This window comes from Neoarius graeffei, chromosome 4, assembly GCF_027579695.1.
Source record: "Neoarius graeffei isolate fNeoGra1 chromosome 4, fNeoGra1.pri, whole genome shotgun sequence".
NCBI classification, from domain to species: Eukaryota; Metazoa; Chordata; class Actinopteri; order Siluriformes; family Ariidae; genus Neoarius; species Neoarius graeffei.
Genome location: NC_083572.1, coordinates 91,425,737 through 91,442,620, shown reverse-complemented (window position 1 = coordinate 91,442,620; position 16,884 = coordinate 91,425,737). Strand labels below are relative to the sequence as shown.

Genomic DNA, 16,884 nt, shown 5'->3' with positions numbered 1-16,884 from the left:
CCGACATGGCTCGCATTTCGACTACCTTAGAGCAGCACGACTCAGCTCGCTTCAGCCCTGCTTCAGCCCAGCCATGCTCGCACGGTTTTGGAGTAGGGCTGAAGCGAGCCAAACCGAGCTGAGTGGGGCTAGGGGCGTGAGGAGACACTCCCCTGTGCACTGATTGGTGAGGAGGAGTGTCCTCACATGCCCACACACGCCCCGCGAGCGTGCTGGGATCTGTAAACACCGTAAACCCGGAAGAAGAAGAATTACGAATTACAAGAATTTCTGAAGCCTTATGCGCCTCGCCTCATCTATACGTTCTTGCCAGTATCTGTTGGCGTTGTCGGTGACAACAAGCCACAGCACCAAGACCAGCAACACTAACGACTCCATGTTTATTGTTTACTATCCGGGTCGTGAGACTACCGCTTAAAAGATCACTGATGTCACTGTTTGCGCCGCCTAACGACATCACGTGACGTCCACCCACTTTCGCTAACTCCGCCCAATGTGTCCACCCACTTCCAGCCAGCACGGTTCAGCGCGGTTGTAGTCGAAATGCAACTCCAACAGCCCCACTCAGCTCGACTCAGCCCAACTCAGCACGGCACGGCTCAGCCCAACTCAGCCGCGTTGGTAGTGGAAAAGCGGCATTAGAGCCATTTCTAAACAACTGCAGATTCCAAGATCATCAGTTCAAACAACTGTACATAATTACAAGTTATTGGGAGGGGTAGCCATGTTTCCAAGCTATTTTGGTGGAAGAAGAAGCCTTTATTTGTCACATGCACACTCAAGCACAGTGAAATTCGTCCTCTGCATTTAACTCATCTGAAGCAGTGAACACACGCATGCACATACACAAGTGAGCAATGAGTACACACACATACCCAGAGCAGTGGGCAGCTATGCTAACCTGGGGAGCAGTTGGGGGTTAGGCGCCTTGCTTAAGGGCACTTCAGCCCAATGTCACCCCATGTTAACCTAACCGCATGTCTTTGAAATGTGGGGGAAACCGGAGCACCCGGAGAAAACCCACGCAGATACAGGGAGAACATACAGTACAGACTTCACATGGGCTCGAACCCAGAACCTTCTTGCTGTGAGGCGACAGTGCTAACCACTACACCACTGGAAGAAGACCCCAACTGTCACCCTCAGCTGAGAGGAAATTGGTTCAGATGATCCAAAGGAACCACCAAGGCACAGGCCTGCCATGAACTAGAAGCTGCTGGACTCCAAGTGTTATTGTCTACAACCAAGCGAGTGTTACATTTCCATGGACTGAGAGACTGCTATCCAAGAAAGAAGCCCCTGCTCCAAAATCAACACCTTCAAGCTCAACTAAAGCTTGCAGGTGACCACATGGACAAAGAAAAAGCCTTCTGGAGGAAAAATTTATGGTCAGATGAGACAAAGATTGAGTTGTTTGGCCACAATGACCAGAGGTAGAGAGGAACACTTTACCAGTTGTTAAGCATGGTGGTGGTAACATCATGCTCTGGGGCTGTTTTGCTGCCAGTGGAACTGGTGCAGTATACAAAGTGGATGGAGTAATGAAGGAGGAGGACTACTTCAGAATTCTTCAGCATAACCTTAAACCATCCAAGACACAGTTGGGTTTTCCAACAGGATAATGACCACAAATACACACCAATACCAGTTGTGAAATGGCTCAAGCAGGCTAACATTAATCTTAAAACAAATCCTGACTTCAACCCTATCGAAAATATTTGGACTGTGTTTAAAAGTCAGGTCTGTGCCAGGACTCTGATCTTTAAAAATTCTATGAAGAAAAATGTTGATGGCTACCTAAAGCATCTGGTCAAAGTGAAGCTTGCTAAGGGACATTTAACCAAATATTAGATGTGCTGTATGTATATTTTTGACCCTGTGTTGATTTCAGAAAACCTAAAATAAATGAATAAATGGTGTTCACCACAATTTTGTTTTTTCTATTACAGATGTATAATGTACAACCATTCAGCCACAGTAAAAGAAAAGATCAAAGAAGTCAGTGAAAGCCCGACATTACCATGACTTCCACCATACATACCCTGTATGCAAACTTCTGAGCACAACTGTAAATGCCAAATGAGTGTGTGTATGGGTGTGAGACAGACAGAGAGAGAGAGAGAGAGAGAGAGAGAGAATGAAAGTGAAAGTGTCTCACCTTTGGACAGAGAGAGTTCTATTGCTGGGTTTCAGTCACGTGACTTTTCTTAGAGGTTTTACCGGAAGTGAAATAGCTGGTGGTCTAAAAAGCTGCCGTAGTGCAAACAACTAGCGATAATTTATCAGAATACGCTCGTAACCTAGAAGCCACTAGATTAGATATATTAGATATATTCAGAAGATTGTTATGTGCAATGGAATCGACCCCTACAGTCTGGGAAAGAAGGATTTGTCATACGATCTCGAAAACTACCCTTCAGTCGAGTTCCCCGACATCTCGAACTATCTGGTGTTGCAGACGTCCTTCTACACCGCAAAACAGATGAAAGCGTGGAAGAGTATGGAGGCTTACAACTTTTTGTATGTAGCTGGGTAAAGGACCTCGGGATCAAGTCGCTGCCGAATGAATCCTGTATTGTTTTTGCCCGTGTAAGTATTTATTTTTTTAATCTTTTCGTTCGCATCTTTATAACAAAGTGCTGCAAGTTGAAGTCTAAACAAACAACAGTTTGCTTGATTCTCACTTGTGTTGGCTCTTATCTCTCAGGTAAATCATTCACAAAGATCATCAGAAACCCATTTAAAGACCTGGATCTTAGTTAAACAAGACGGAGAAGTGATCACGGCGCATTGTAACTGTACGGCTGGGTAAGAATTTTGTCGCGACCTTCATGCATATGGACTTTGTGAGGCGTAAACAAAGAAACAGCTGGGGACTTTAGCGCTTCGTGACTAAAAAAAAGTACCGTAAAATAATGATACATAGCAAGAAAAGTACTTGGAAAACACTAAGGACATGGCTGAGAGGGAGATCCAAACCTTTCACCAAGTGAAACTCGAGCATGCTTCGACTCGGCTCCCTTCGATTTCAGTGAGAGGTTCAAAAGCCACCTTTCTCGACATTTTTTTGTGAAATCCTGTGTTCGTTCACCCTTTTTTATTAGTTCACGGGGAACCCTGAAGAAACTTTTATCAGTTTCACGGTTTGATCGATTTGAACAACCGAAAACAACGCAAGACATTTTTCATGCGAGCAATGCACCTTCTCCATACAAACGCTTTGTCAACTGAGTTTTGGTAGACCACCAGCTAAAGTTTTGAATAACTAATGAGGTGGATGTGACATCACGTGAAACCCAGCAATTGTGTGTGTGTGTGTGTGTGTGTGTGTGTGTGTGTGTGTGTGTGTGTGTGTGTGTTTGGCTTACCGCCACTCTGGGTAATATATCGCACCCATGGTAATGCCTGATAACCACTCTTCTCAATGATCTTTAGGTATCGGACCTGAACACATGAAAATCCGCACATCATTACACATACAACTAGCCACTGAGAGGATTATGAATCCTTGACTTGCAAATGACATCAAAGCAAAATAGGAACTCGGATGTCGGCCATGTTGGTGGATATACAAATGCGGGATCGAGCAACATTCTATACAAAACATAGTCACGTGTGCGCAACTCTCTTTGTTTTTCCACTGCTCTAAGCGTTCTTTTAGCTACGCCACATCTTTGTGCTGTATATGGTTGTGGTCACAACAGCACTCGTGACCGTGGCACGTTCCGATTTTTTAGAATTCCGTCTGTGATTCGGAAAGAGGGCGAGGAAACTCTGAGGCTTAGTACGGCGAGGAGATGAGGGGATCAGGATACTTCATCCAGTGACCATTTCGTTCAATGCCAATTCGTCCAATAGTTAAGGCATTTTGTCCGAAGCCTTTTTCATACGCACTATCAATTATTTTATATTTCAGGTATTCTGGTGTTCGTGAACGAAAGCCCCATGAGAGCGCTGCTCTGCGCCTAAAGATTTAACATGATCCGGCCAAATTTAAAAATTAATAACTCAGCCAACGGAGCTCACAGCGAAGCCAAATTTTACAGGCACCTCCCTCTAAGCCTCCTCCTTCGAAAGAGCATGGTATCGGGTTGGTAGGACCGCGCCTCGGCCTGGGATTTGCAAATGAACCTCCTGCGAGAGTGCTGCTCCCTGCCTGAAGATTTAATATGATCCAGCTGGAAACACAGACATGCAAGCGAGCAGCCTGCAATGACAAGGGAGTTAAACCCATCCCAGGGTCAGCAAGTGGCACGGGCTGATATGGTTACCCCCATTAGTATGCTCTTTAGTGTCGAAGCGCACGTAAAATGGCACTTATTTGCTTTACAAAAATGTGTTTTGCTTCGGAGAATTCTTCATTTTTTCGAACAAACAAATACCTGAAATATAAAATAATTGACAGTGCGTATGAAAAAGGCTTTGGACGAAATGTCTTAACTATTGGACGAAATGACCTGTATTCATACTCAATGGTCGGTAGAAGCGTCTTAGCTTCAGAAAAGTCTGACTTTTTAAAATAATATGGGTCAAAACCACACATTTTCTCTTTGTATCGAATCTTCACTCGACCGTTCAAATCGTGGTAATACTGAGAAAATTCATCATTGTTTACACGCATGCTTTTCAGCGGCTGCCATCCTAGTTGCTTTGTATAGCCACCATCATGGCGGACGCTCATGACGTAGCACATTTTGATCACGTAGTTGCAAGTCATCTATAGCCGTATTTGCGTGACAATGACACTTGGTTTTTATCCAACCTGTAAACTGAGCATACAGTGGTGCTTGAAAGTTTGTGAACCCTTTAGAATTTTCTATATTTCTGCATAAATATGACCTAAAACATCATCAGATTTTCACACAAATCTTAAAATTAGATAAAGAGAATCCAGTTAAACAAATGAGACAAAAATATTATACTTGGTCATTTATTTATTGAGGAAAATGATCCAATATTACATATCTGTGAGTGGCAAAAGTATGTGAACCTCTAGGATTAGCAGTTAATTTGAAGGTGAAATTAGAGTCAGGTGTTTTCAATCAGTGGGATGACAATCAGGTGTGAGTGGGCACCCTGTTTTATTTAAAGAACAGGGATCTATCAAAGTCTGATCTTCACAACACATGTTTGTGGAAGTGTATCATGGCACGAACAAAGGAGATTTGTGAGGAACTCAGAAAAAGTGTTGTTGATGCTCATCAGGCTGGAAAAGGTTACAAAACCATCTCTAAAGAGTTTGGACTCCAACAATCCACAGTCAGACAGATTGTGTACAAATGGAGGAAATTCAAGACCATTGTTACCCTCCCCAGGAGTGGTCGACCAACAAAGATCACTCCAAGAGCAAGGCGTGTAATAGCCGGCGAGGTCACAAAGGACCCCAGGGTAACTTCTAAGCAACTGAAGGCTTCTCTCACATTGGCTAATGTTAATGTTCATGAGTCCACCATCAGGAGAACACTGAACAACAATGGTGTGCATGGCAGGGCTGCAAGGAGAAAGCCACTGCTCTCCAAAAAGAACATTTTTGCTCATCTCCAGTTTGCTAAAGATCACGTGGACATGCCAGAAGGCTATTGGAAAAATGTTTTGTGGACGGATGAGACCAAAATAGAAATTTTTGGTTTAAATGAGAAGTGTTATGCTTGGAGAAAGGAAGACACTGCATTCTAGTATAAGAACCTTATCCTATCTGTGAAACATGGTGGTGGTAGTATCATGGTTTGGGCCTGTTTTGCTGCATCTGGGCCAGGATGGCTTGCCATCATTGATGGAACAATGAATTCTGAATTATACCAGCAAATTCTAAAGGAAAATGTCAGGACATCTGTCCATGAACTGAATCTCAAGAGAAGGTGGGTCATGCAGCAAGACAACGACCCTAAACACACAAGTCGTTCTACCAAAGAATGGTTAAAGAAGAATAAAGTTAATGTTTTGGAATGGCCAAGTCAACGTCCTGAACTTAATCTAATCAAAATGTTGTGGAAGGACCTGAGGCGAGCAGTTCATGTGAGGAAACCCACCAACATCCCAGCGTTGAAGCTTCTGTATGGAGGAATGGGCTAAAATTCCTCCAAGCCAATGTGCAGGACTGATCAACAGTTACTGGAAATGTTTAGTTGCAGTTATTGCTGCACAAGGGGGTCACACCAGATACTGAAAGCAAAGGTTCACATACTTTTGCCACTCACAGATATGTAATATTGGATCATTTTCCTCAATAAATAAATGACCAAGTATAATATTTTTGTCTCATTTGTTTAACTGGGTTCTCTTTATCTACTTTTAGGACTTGTGTGAAAATCTGATGATGTTTTAGATCATATTTATGCAGAAATATAGAACATTCTAAAGGGTTCACAAACTTTCAAGCACCACTGTATGTGTAAGACTCTGGAGCGTGGTTGAAAAACATTAAACAGTTAGATTGGGTATATAAATATGGGTTGAAATTTGGTACTGATTTAAAATAGAGTTGATGGTAACATGCATTGAGAGGCAGGATGTAAGCACATACAGTGCCTTGCAAAAGTATTCATCCCCCTTGGTATTTGTCCTGTTTTGTTGCATTACAAGCTGGAATTAAAATGGATTTTTGGGGAGTTAGCACTATCTGATTTTCACAAAATGCCTACAACTTTAAAGGTGCACATTTTTTTTTATTGTGACATAAACAATAATTAAGATGAAAAAACAGAAATCTGGAGTGTACATAGGTTTTCAACCCCCAAAGTCAATACTTTATAGAGCCACCTTTTGCTGCAATTACAGCTGCAAGTCTCTTGGGGTATGTCTCTATTAGCTTAGCACATCTAGCCACTGGGATTTTTGCCTATTCCTCAAGGCAAAACTGCTCCAACTCCTTCAAGTTAGATGGGTTGCGTTGGTGTACAGCAATCTTCAAGTTATGCCACAGATTCTCAATTGGATTAAGGTCTGGGCTTTGACTAGCCCATTCCAAGACATTTAAATATTTCCCTTAAAACCACCCCAGTGTAGCTTTAGCAGTATGTTTAGGGTCATTGTCCTGCTGGAACGTGAACCTTCGTCCCAGTTTCAAACCTCTGGCTGACTCAAACAGGTTTTCTTCCAGAATTGCCCTGTATTTAGTGCCATCCATCTTTCCTTCAGTCCTGACCAGCTTTCCTGTCCTTGCAGATGAAAAATATCCCCACAGCATGATGCTACCACCACCATGCTTCACTGTAGGAATGGTGTTCTCAGGGTGTTGGGTTTGCATCACATATGGCATTTCCCATGATGGCCAAAAAGTTCAGTTTTTGTCTCATTTGGCCAGAGAATCTTCTTCCATGTGTTTGGGGAGTCTGCCACATGCTGTTGGGCAAACTCCAAACATGAGTTTTTAAGCAATTACTTTTTTCTGGCCACTCTTCCATAAAGCCCCACTCTGTGGAGTGTATGGCTTAAAGTGGTCCTATGGACAGATACTCCCATCTCCACTGTGGATCTTTGCAGTTCCTTCAGTGTTATCTTTGGTGTCTTTGTTGCATCTCTGATTAATGCCCTCCTTGCCTGGTCTGAGTTTTGGTGGATGGCCTTCTCTTGTCAGGTTTGTAGTGGTGCCATATTCTTTCCATTTTGCTATAAGGGATTTAATGTTTCTCCCTGGGATATTCAAAGTTTGGGATATTTTTTATCACCCAACCCTGATCTATACTTCTCCACAACTTTGTCTCTGACCTGTTTGGAGGCTCCTTGGTTTTCATGTTACTTGCTTAGTAGCGTTGCAGAGTCAGGGTCCTTCCAGAACAGGTTGATGTATACAGACACCATGTGACACATCATGTGACACTTTGACTGCACACAGGTGGATCTTAATCAACTAATTATGTGACTTATGAAGTGAATTGGTTGGACCAGCTCTTATTTAGGGGTTTCATACGAAAGGGGGCGAATACTTATGCACATTCCAGATTTCTGTTTTTTCACCTTAATTATTGTTTGTGTCACAATAAAAAACAATTTTCACCTTTAAAGTGGTAGGCATGTTGTGCAAATCAAATGGTGCTAACCCTCCAAAAATCCATTTTAATTCCAGCTTATAATGCGACAAAACAGGACAAACACCAAGGGGGATGAATACTTTTGCAAGGCATTGTACACGTAGCATGATGCTAATTTAAGGCTAGAAAACACACAAACAAGGCTTGGAGTTAACAAACTAAATGCATGATAAGACTTCGCAAAGACACAAGAAGATATAAATAGACAAACTAATAAAGGCTGAGCAGAGAAATCACAATAAATAGTCATGTCCGTGAAAAAAAAGAGCACTGGGCAGAACATATGCAGAGAGATGATTAGAAAATGAGATTCACCTGAATACCAGACACTGTGAAATAAGGGATCTCAAACTTCACTGTGATTGGTCTCTTTGCCTCTTGTTCATCACTCTCCACACTCGGCAGTCCAAAATGAGCTCTCATTATGTACTCCTTCCCTCCCTGCACACACAATATCGGTTCAGTATTTCAAGACAGGAAGATGACAAAGGCACCACCTATGTTAAATCCATCCATTATCTGTAACCGTGCAGGATCACGGGCAAGCTGGAGCCTATCCCAGCTGACTACGGGTGAGAGGCGGGGTACACCCTGGACAAGTCGCCAGGTCATCACAGGGCTGAAACAACCATTCACACTCACATTCACACCTACGGTCAATTTAGAGTCACCAGTTAACCTAACGTGCATGTCTTTGGACTGTGGGGGAAACCGGAGCCCCCGGAGGAAACCCACACGGACACGGGGAGAACATGCAAACTCCACACAGAAAGACCCCCATCAGCCATTGGGCTCAAACCCAGGACCTTCTTGCTGTGAGGCGACAGTGCTAACCACTACACCACCGTGCCGCCCTATGTTAAATTGAGCTAAAATTAATTTTTGTAATTTGAAGTTTTAATCCAGTGGTTTTCAACTGGTTTTATTCAGGAGCCAGGTTTTATGTTGGACATCAAGTTCTGATCCAACACGATCTCATCTCATCTCATTATCTCTAGCTGCTTTATCCTGTTCTACAGGGTCGCAGGCAAGCTGGAGCCTATCCCAGCTGACTACGGGCGAAAGGCGGGGTACACCCTGGACAAGTCGCCAGGTCATCACAGGGCTGACACATAGACACAACCATTCACACTCACATTCACACCTACGGTCAATTAGAGTCACCAGTTAACCTAACCTGCATGTCTTTGGACTGTGGGGGAAACCGGAGCAAACCCACACGGACACGGGGAGAACATGCAAACTCCACACAGAGAGGCCCTCGCCGGCCACGGGGCTTGAACCCGGACCTTCTTGCTGTGAGGCGACAGCGCTAACCACTACACCACCGTGCCGCCCAGATCCAACACGATATTAAATGTAATTATCACATGGAAGTAAACAAAGAAACCATATTAATTTTGCATAATAACGTTATTAATATTACTACTAATAATTATCCACTGGATAGGTCTAATAAAATGGATAATAATTTACTATCTCCGATAACAGGAAATAAATCAACGTACATAGTGAGTTGTTAAGGTTGTTCCTCATAAGTATACAGTGGAAAATATCAGTTTATTAAAAATGCAGTGCACATACTTAGTCAAGTGCAAAATTAATTGCTCACATGACATTAATATGAAAAATAACCAGTATATAAATGCATAAACATCACCCTGAGTAAGTGCAATTTACTTGACCTAAAAAATTAAACAAACACTGAGACAAATATTAAAAGTAGACGCCCTTTCGATTTCATAAAATTGGTGAAATTTAGTTCCATCTGAAATGTAGTCATGGTGATATTTATTTCTGTAATATCTAACACCCCCCCCCCCCCCCCCCCCAAAAAAAAAAACAGGCCATTCTGTGGCTGGGAAGTTATTTAATTTGAGGGGATTAAAGCAAATAATGTGCATGAAATCGCTCACTTCGCGCAGTCAAGCAGACAGAGGAAGACCGTGTGCGCATGCGCAGGTTTACCTTCTTCTTCTTCTTTTGGGTTTTACGGCAGCTGGCATCCACAGTGTTGCATTACTGCCATCTACAGGTTTACCTTTGACCGTGCACTGACAGTTCCATCATTCTGTCGCTAAACGAACAGTTGATCACACTGAGGTGCTCGCTGACCGCCGATATTTATTAGTTAGGTCCTGCGTTTCTTTTCCTTTGTGTATAACATAATGTCTTTTCTTCTCACTTTCTGTTACTGTAGTCAATCTTTCACATTTCATTCTCACTCACGTCCTCTATTTTTCTCTCCTGTTTCAAATTTGTATCCCACAATGCCTTGTGCAAACAGGGAAAGCCCATCACGTAATGCATGACATAGTATCTTGAATTGGATCATGGTGAAGCAGGAAAAAATACTGGAGAATTTAGGGCCACGTGGCTCTAAATTCATTAATTGTTCTATTAAAAAAAAAAAAACTAATAAAATTGGAAGTCTGTGATTCGAATTCAGTAGCTTTCGGTCCACTAAATAAAAATAATTGGGTGTTGGGGAAAATTCTTTTTATGACCTAAACTTGAAAAATTTGAAAGGTAGTCTACCTTTAAAACACAAATTGTAAGCACAATATGAAATGTATACAACTAATAAATGCATAAACATAACTAGAAGCGCACTCGGTAGACGGCATACCTCCACCAAGCCACATACAGTATTATGAACATCAAGATCAAATCACTTGAACCTCGGCTAATACTAAAGCTGTACAACAAATTTCATCCAAATCCGTTCACTACTTTTTGAGTTACACTGGGAACAGGCAAAAATAAAAAATAAAAATCCTGGATCCACGTACATATCCGGATTTGTATCAAAATCTAATCAATTGTTCGTTGGCCCATGGCTCAGCTTTCCTCGAAATTTTATCAAAATCCGTTCAGGATTTTTTGAGTTACGTTGGGAAAAGGCAACCAAACAAACGGAGGAGAAAACATAACCTCTTCCAACAAAGTTGGCGGACGTAATAATGAAATCTAACAGGAACAGAGCTGAAATCGTAGCTTGTGTAAATAAAAGATAAACCTGAGGACGTGATTTAATGTTGATAAACGTCTCAGAATCAGGACAACACGATCAGATACATCTGTTGATTCGTTTAGTTTGACGGCATAATAGTCACATCGTACTGTATGTTAAGGTCTGCTACTTTTTTAACCTCACATTCTCCTTGGATTCTCCTCCATATGGTGTCATTGGAGATGGAGATTTTTTTTAAACTGATTTGCAGCAGATTTGCGCTGAGGATCTCTCTCTTCATTCATGTTCACAGCAGCGGGTAAAACAAGATCCTCTCTAACTGAGTGGGTCGTTTTGCTTTTTGAAATGTGATGAGCGACTTTGTACGGTACGATGTGTGAAGTGATTGCAGCCCGGGTTATTTACATGAAGGGCAAATACGATCATATAACGCCTGTCTTACAGGAGCTGAATTGGCTGCCAGTTGAATTTAGAATTTTGTTCAAGATTAATCTACTTGCTTTTAAATGTCTGAATGGTGTTGCGCCTTCTTACCTACATGAGCTTTTGACAGTGTATAAACCTAGTAGAAACTTGTGTTCCTCTACTTCTGCTATTCGGCTTGTCCCAGTCTCCTACAGACTGAACAATTATGGTTTTAGGTCTTTTTCTTCACATGCTCCGTTTCTTTGGAATAAATTGCCTGACCATGTGCGTATTTCCAAGAGCGTTAATGTTTTCAAAGCCAGACTTAAGACGTATTTTTTTAGGCTTGCTTTTAATCTATAGGTGGGTTTTTTTCTCATCTCATTATCTCTAGCCGCTTTATCCTGTTCTACAGGGTCACAGGCAAGCTGGAGCCTATCCCAGCTGACTACGGGCGAAAGGCGGGGTACACCCTGGACAAGTCGCCAAGTCATCACAGGGCTGAAACAACCATTCACACTCACATCCACACCTACGGTCAATTTAGAGTCACCAGTTAACCTAACCTGCATGTCTTTGGACTGTGGGGGAAACCGGAGCACCCGGAGGAAACCCACGTGAACACAGGGAGAACATGCAAACTCCACACAGAAAGGCTCCCGTCAGCCACTGGGCTCGAACCCAGAACCTTCTTGCTGTGAGGCGACAGCGCTAACCACTACACCACCGTGCCGCCCCTAAATTGCATATTATATTATTATTATTGCTCCTGAACAGTGTGCACATTTTTGAAAATTTGAGATCCTATGGAGCCCCTAAAGGAACATGGGTAAAAAAAAATTTGAAGGTGCACGAGAAACTACCTGAGAGAAGCATGAACTCCATTAATCCAATGAAGAATTTCTGAGAGGAGGATGGCTGTACAGAGGGATAGATGCAAAAACGTGAAATGTACCAGAAGCTATCATAAATCAACTAGCAGACGACGTGCACTGTGACGCCTTGGCGCACTTGAGCCTGCCTCAGCTCGAGTGCCCCGCTCTCATGGCATGCACTGCGTGTTTCAGACTAATTGCACGCACCTGTTGCGGATTTGGACCGCAATCAGCACGCGCTTTAAAAGGACACTGAGTACGCATGCACTTTGCGAAGTATTATGATTGTTCCCTAGTCCACGCTTGGTCCTTGCCATCTTTAGCACTCTGGTTAATGACTGGTTTATGTTTGGGATTATGTTCTGGTTTAATGACTCTGTTTTCTCTTTGTTTTGTTTCAGTTTCTTTTGTTTCCGTTTGTTTTCTCCGACCTTGCCTTACAATTATAAATTGCACGCCTTGTAAAATAAACTCTTCCTCGCGATTACATCATTTCACTGACATACGCACAAGAAACTTTCAATTTTTTATTAATTTTTTTTTAAACACGTCCCTTCAGGGACTTCGTAAAATCATGTAGCTTTCTTTTGAAAAAAAAAATTAAACTGGCTTGTCTTTCTGGCTTTGTGTCTCTAAATAGCCTACTTTACGTATTTTGATGGTTTCCTGCTTTCTACAGCTTATAACTCATCAAACAAAACACACAGTCACCTGCATTAAACATGCCTTTGTTTACTTCGCATAGTTTCTTCCAGTCTTTTATAGAAAGAGAGAATTTCAATCCATCAGCAGCAACAATTTTCCGATGAATGATTGGGGGAACAAAAGTCAGAATTTAATTGGGCCCAGAACATGACATGCCTAAATATTTCACTGGCTCTAACAACTGCTACAGGGAGCATTCCTTTGTTATTTTTATTATTATTTAAAAATTTTTTGAATCAATAAATTGCCTTTTTGTCATATTGTCCTACGGTTTTCTGTGTGATGTTTTATCATTTGCATTTAGCAATGTATTTTTTTCTTTGGGTGGCACGGTGGTGTAGTGGTTAGCATTATCGCCTCTCAGCAAGAAGGTTCTGGGTTCGAGCCCAGTAGCCGATGAAGGCCTTTCTGTGTGGAGTTTGCATGTTCTCCCCGTGTCTGTTTGGGTTTCCTCCAGGTGCTCCAGTTTCCCCCACAGTCCAAAGACATGCAGGTTAGGTTAACTGGTGGCTCTAAATTGACCATAGGTGTGAATGTGAGTGTGAATGGTTGTTTATCTCTATGTGTCGGCCCTGCGATGACCTGGCGACTTGTCTAGGGTGTACCCCGCCTCTCGCCCGTAGTCAGCTGGGATAGGCTCCAGCTTGCCCATGACCCTATACAGGATAAGCAGTTATGGATAATGGATGGATTTTTTTTCTTCCCAGCAGTCCACAACACAAATATAAAGGGTCTGCGACTGCCCAGCTGAGAAACTCTGTTTTAATCAGCTATGTTTTAAGCCGTAGGCATAAACTACAGCTTTTGTTACCTCTTGTTTTTCCCTTCCACTAAACATGAGGGTAAAATAGCCGACAGACTGTTACACATCTACAGCAGATTGCGGTACATAACTTCTCAGAGTCCCAAGTACGTTGTTAATGTAAGATAATGTTAACTGGTTAATGACTGCAAGATTAAAAGTGAAAGACGAATGGTGCAGCTCTAAGTTCATATGTCAGACTTTGTTTATCGATTGCTTGGGATTTAACATTTACTGGAACACAGTGGCGGGTCCTGAATATTTTCTCAGGAGGGGCAAATTATCCAATAATGTCATAAGGTGACTCATTCAACAGGTACATTATAGGTAGCCAGACATTATTGACTCTTTTTTTTGTTTTCTCTCTGCATATCACAGTTCCATGCCACTTCTGTCCACTAGATGGCAGCACATTACAGAAATCTTTTCCCTGTAGCTACCTAAGCTATAGGCTGTGGTGTAAAGTTGCAAACAACATTCACAATCGAAGAATAGTTTGGCTCCACAATCACCAATTCCAATTACGCCCTATTCACCATTCACATTATTTCAATATTGTATGATGTGAATTATATCTTTATAAAAGATATGTCCAACAAGTAAATAAGAATAGCCTGGCAAGCCAGACTAAATGTGAATATTTAGTCTGGCCTCGATCCGTAGACATTTCCGAAGCGGGTAGGAGGAACAAACCGCTGTCTTTCAAACTGTCTCTGTGCGTATAGGCCAACGCTCTGACCAATCAGCGCAACAGTGACTGTGACGTAGTCAGAGCGACAGAAAGCAGTGGGGGAGACCTTGAAATAAATAATTTTTCAAAATGCGTATTAATTAATAAACAGGTTCTAGATATTAAGAAGTTTGGAGATAATGACCACAAGTTTGGAGTCTGTACCACATACACATTTTTTTCCAAGTGTTTGCTTAAACTGTTTTTGAGAGTTTTTATTTAGTGGTGTTTGGTGAAATAATTTCCCTTAAATTTAAAATAACGGGAAAATAAGAAACAATCAAAAAGTAATGTTTCAAAGCTGTTTATTAATTCTTCGTACTGCACAAACTAGCCCCATCCTTTTGGCTACGAGCGGAGCCAGCTGGTAGATCAGACTTTTGCCATAGCCGGTCGGCAAAACAGCGAAAACGTCCTTCTTGAAAAGGAATGAGTGGAGAGCCTCTTCCTGCTCATGTTTCAATGAAAACTCCAAGTCTAATTCTTCTAAAACTGATTCCAAAGCGGAGTCAAACGCGCGCTGTTCACTAGCGGTAGCCATCTTTCCTGTTGTGCTTTCTCCAGCGTCACGCAGCTTTGTCGTCACTCCTGCAGAAGCCCGCCCAAAGAATCCAAACAAAAACCTTGTGTTGTGATTGGCGGGCGCGATTTGATGCCCGGGGTGTTTTTGTTTATATGGTGCGAGGCTAGACCCATTCGCTAGGCAAAAAATATTTTTGGCCGCTAGGCGGGTGGGTCTAGTTTACTAGGCTAAAATAAGAAAGGAAACCATATTTTTAAAAAATAATACACATTTATTTGCCAATCTTGAAAGTACTGTTCTACAGAATGTTCTGTAAATAGATTTTGTACTTCAAACTCCATGACCAGCAAGAATTTTACAGACTGTGCAACTTGAGGACAACAGGAAAGTGCATTTACTGTAACAAAACATTGTAAATAGTTGGCTAACATAACAATAGCAGTTGAATAAATAGATGAGTGGATCTTTAGATCTTGCAATTACTGGTATTTACCAAGGATATTAACGAAGTGCTAACTCTCAGAGCAAAGTGTGGCAAATATAAAAATGCACATTGAAAACATCAAAAGTGAACGGATTCTGTGACTGTGTGTGTGTGAGTCACGAAATCAACCAAACCCAGAAAAACACCACGGTGACTGGAGCCCTCAGTTTCGTCTTTGCCTCGTAGAGCTAACTCGAACACTCCACAAAATTTCACGCGTTGGATGAGCCGGTTTAATATGTGCCTGTTCTTGCTCACCTCATTGTTGTGGCGGTGAACTGCTAGCCTGTAGCCCTCATCCGGTTGTGTAGCGATGTTCACTCTCCCAAAAGCCGAAAATTTCAGGCAACTGCCCATGTGAATCTTTGATGACTCATGTTTTTTTATTTTCTCCGACAAATGATGCATGTCCGAAACTCCAGTGACCGTCCAAGCAGTGTTGTCCATGGAGCCACCTCCAGGGTGGAAAAGTAAGCAGGGGGAGCAGAAAACCGCTGAGGCGTCCTTGCAGCCAGCTCGCCAGGATTTGCGCTGGTACCATGTTGAAGTAAAACCTCGAGTATATGATCCCCCCCTCCTTTGTCGAAATTTGTTTTATGTTTAGATTTGGTCGAGGGGGTCCAGCTTGTTTTGTTGCCAATTTAGCTCGATTTGATCGCTGACTAAATGGAACTTCTTTTAAGGACCGCACTGAATTGCTTTCCGCATCCATCTCACCTCAGAAACTGAGCGGATCGAACGCAACTTTGCCGCGCTTCGCAGTGACGTAAGCACATTAGGGCAAGCCCCCCCGGAACCCATAGAGATTGCATTGAAGTGTCAGTTAGGAGAAAAAAAATATATTAACATGGGACTCTATCAGTGAACTCTTGGGCAATTTTCAACGTGACTGAAATCGCCCCAAAAGGGGCGGTACTCTAGAAGCAAGACCACCCTGATTGGACAGATACCCAGAGACAGGTTAAAACGGCCTAGAGCAGCACTGGTGAAAGTTTGTTTAAAAAAAAACAAAACTTTTTTTTTTTCGTTTTGGCAGTGCGTCGCCCAATCGCCCTTATGCACCACCCGCCCTTGCTGGAACAAGGAGTGAAAGTGAAATTGTTATGTTTCAGGATGAAGTGCTATCTACAATATATGGGCAGGAGGTTAGAGTCAGTTCCATCTTGTGGAAACCTTGAATTTGCCCTGTAACCATAACAACCTCAAATAAATATTTAAATGTCAGCTGTACTGTAGTTATTGTCCACTAATTTATTTTACTATAAATACACAGGTGATTATAGGAAATTGCATGTGCGGATTGGTCGAGAGATTCGGACTATTTCTCGATAATCACCTCGAGTGACTCGGCAAAAT

The 16,884-nt window shown here is 42.2% G+C and overlaps 1 protein-coding gene across 2 annotated transcripts in view; it reads right to left on the bottom strand.

Annotated features, from left to right (window-relative positions):
• ap1m3 (adaptor related protein complex 1 subunit mu 3) overlaps positions 1 to 16,884 on the bottom strand; it is a 105,315-nt gene that overhangs the window by 2,377 nt on the left and 86,054 nt on the right. For both annotated transcript variants that reach the window (XM_060920007.1, XM_060920009.1), the window contains 2 exons: positions 8,346 to 8,471; positions 3,369 to 3,444 (listed from right to left, as the gene is read on the bottom strand). In XM_060920007.1, the coding sequence (XP_060775990.1) occupies positions 3,369 to 3,444; positions 8,346 to 8,471 (202 nt within the window). The remainder of the gene's footprint in view (positions 1 to 3,368; positions 3,445 to 8,345; positions 8,472 to 16,884) is intronic.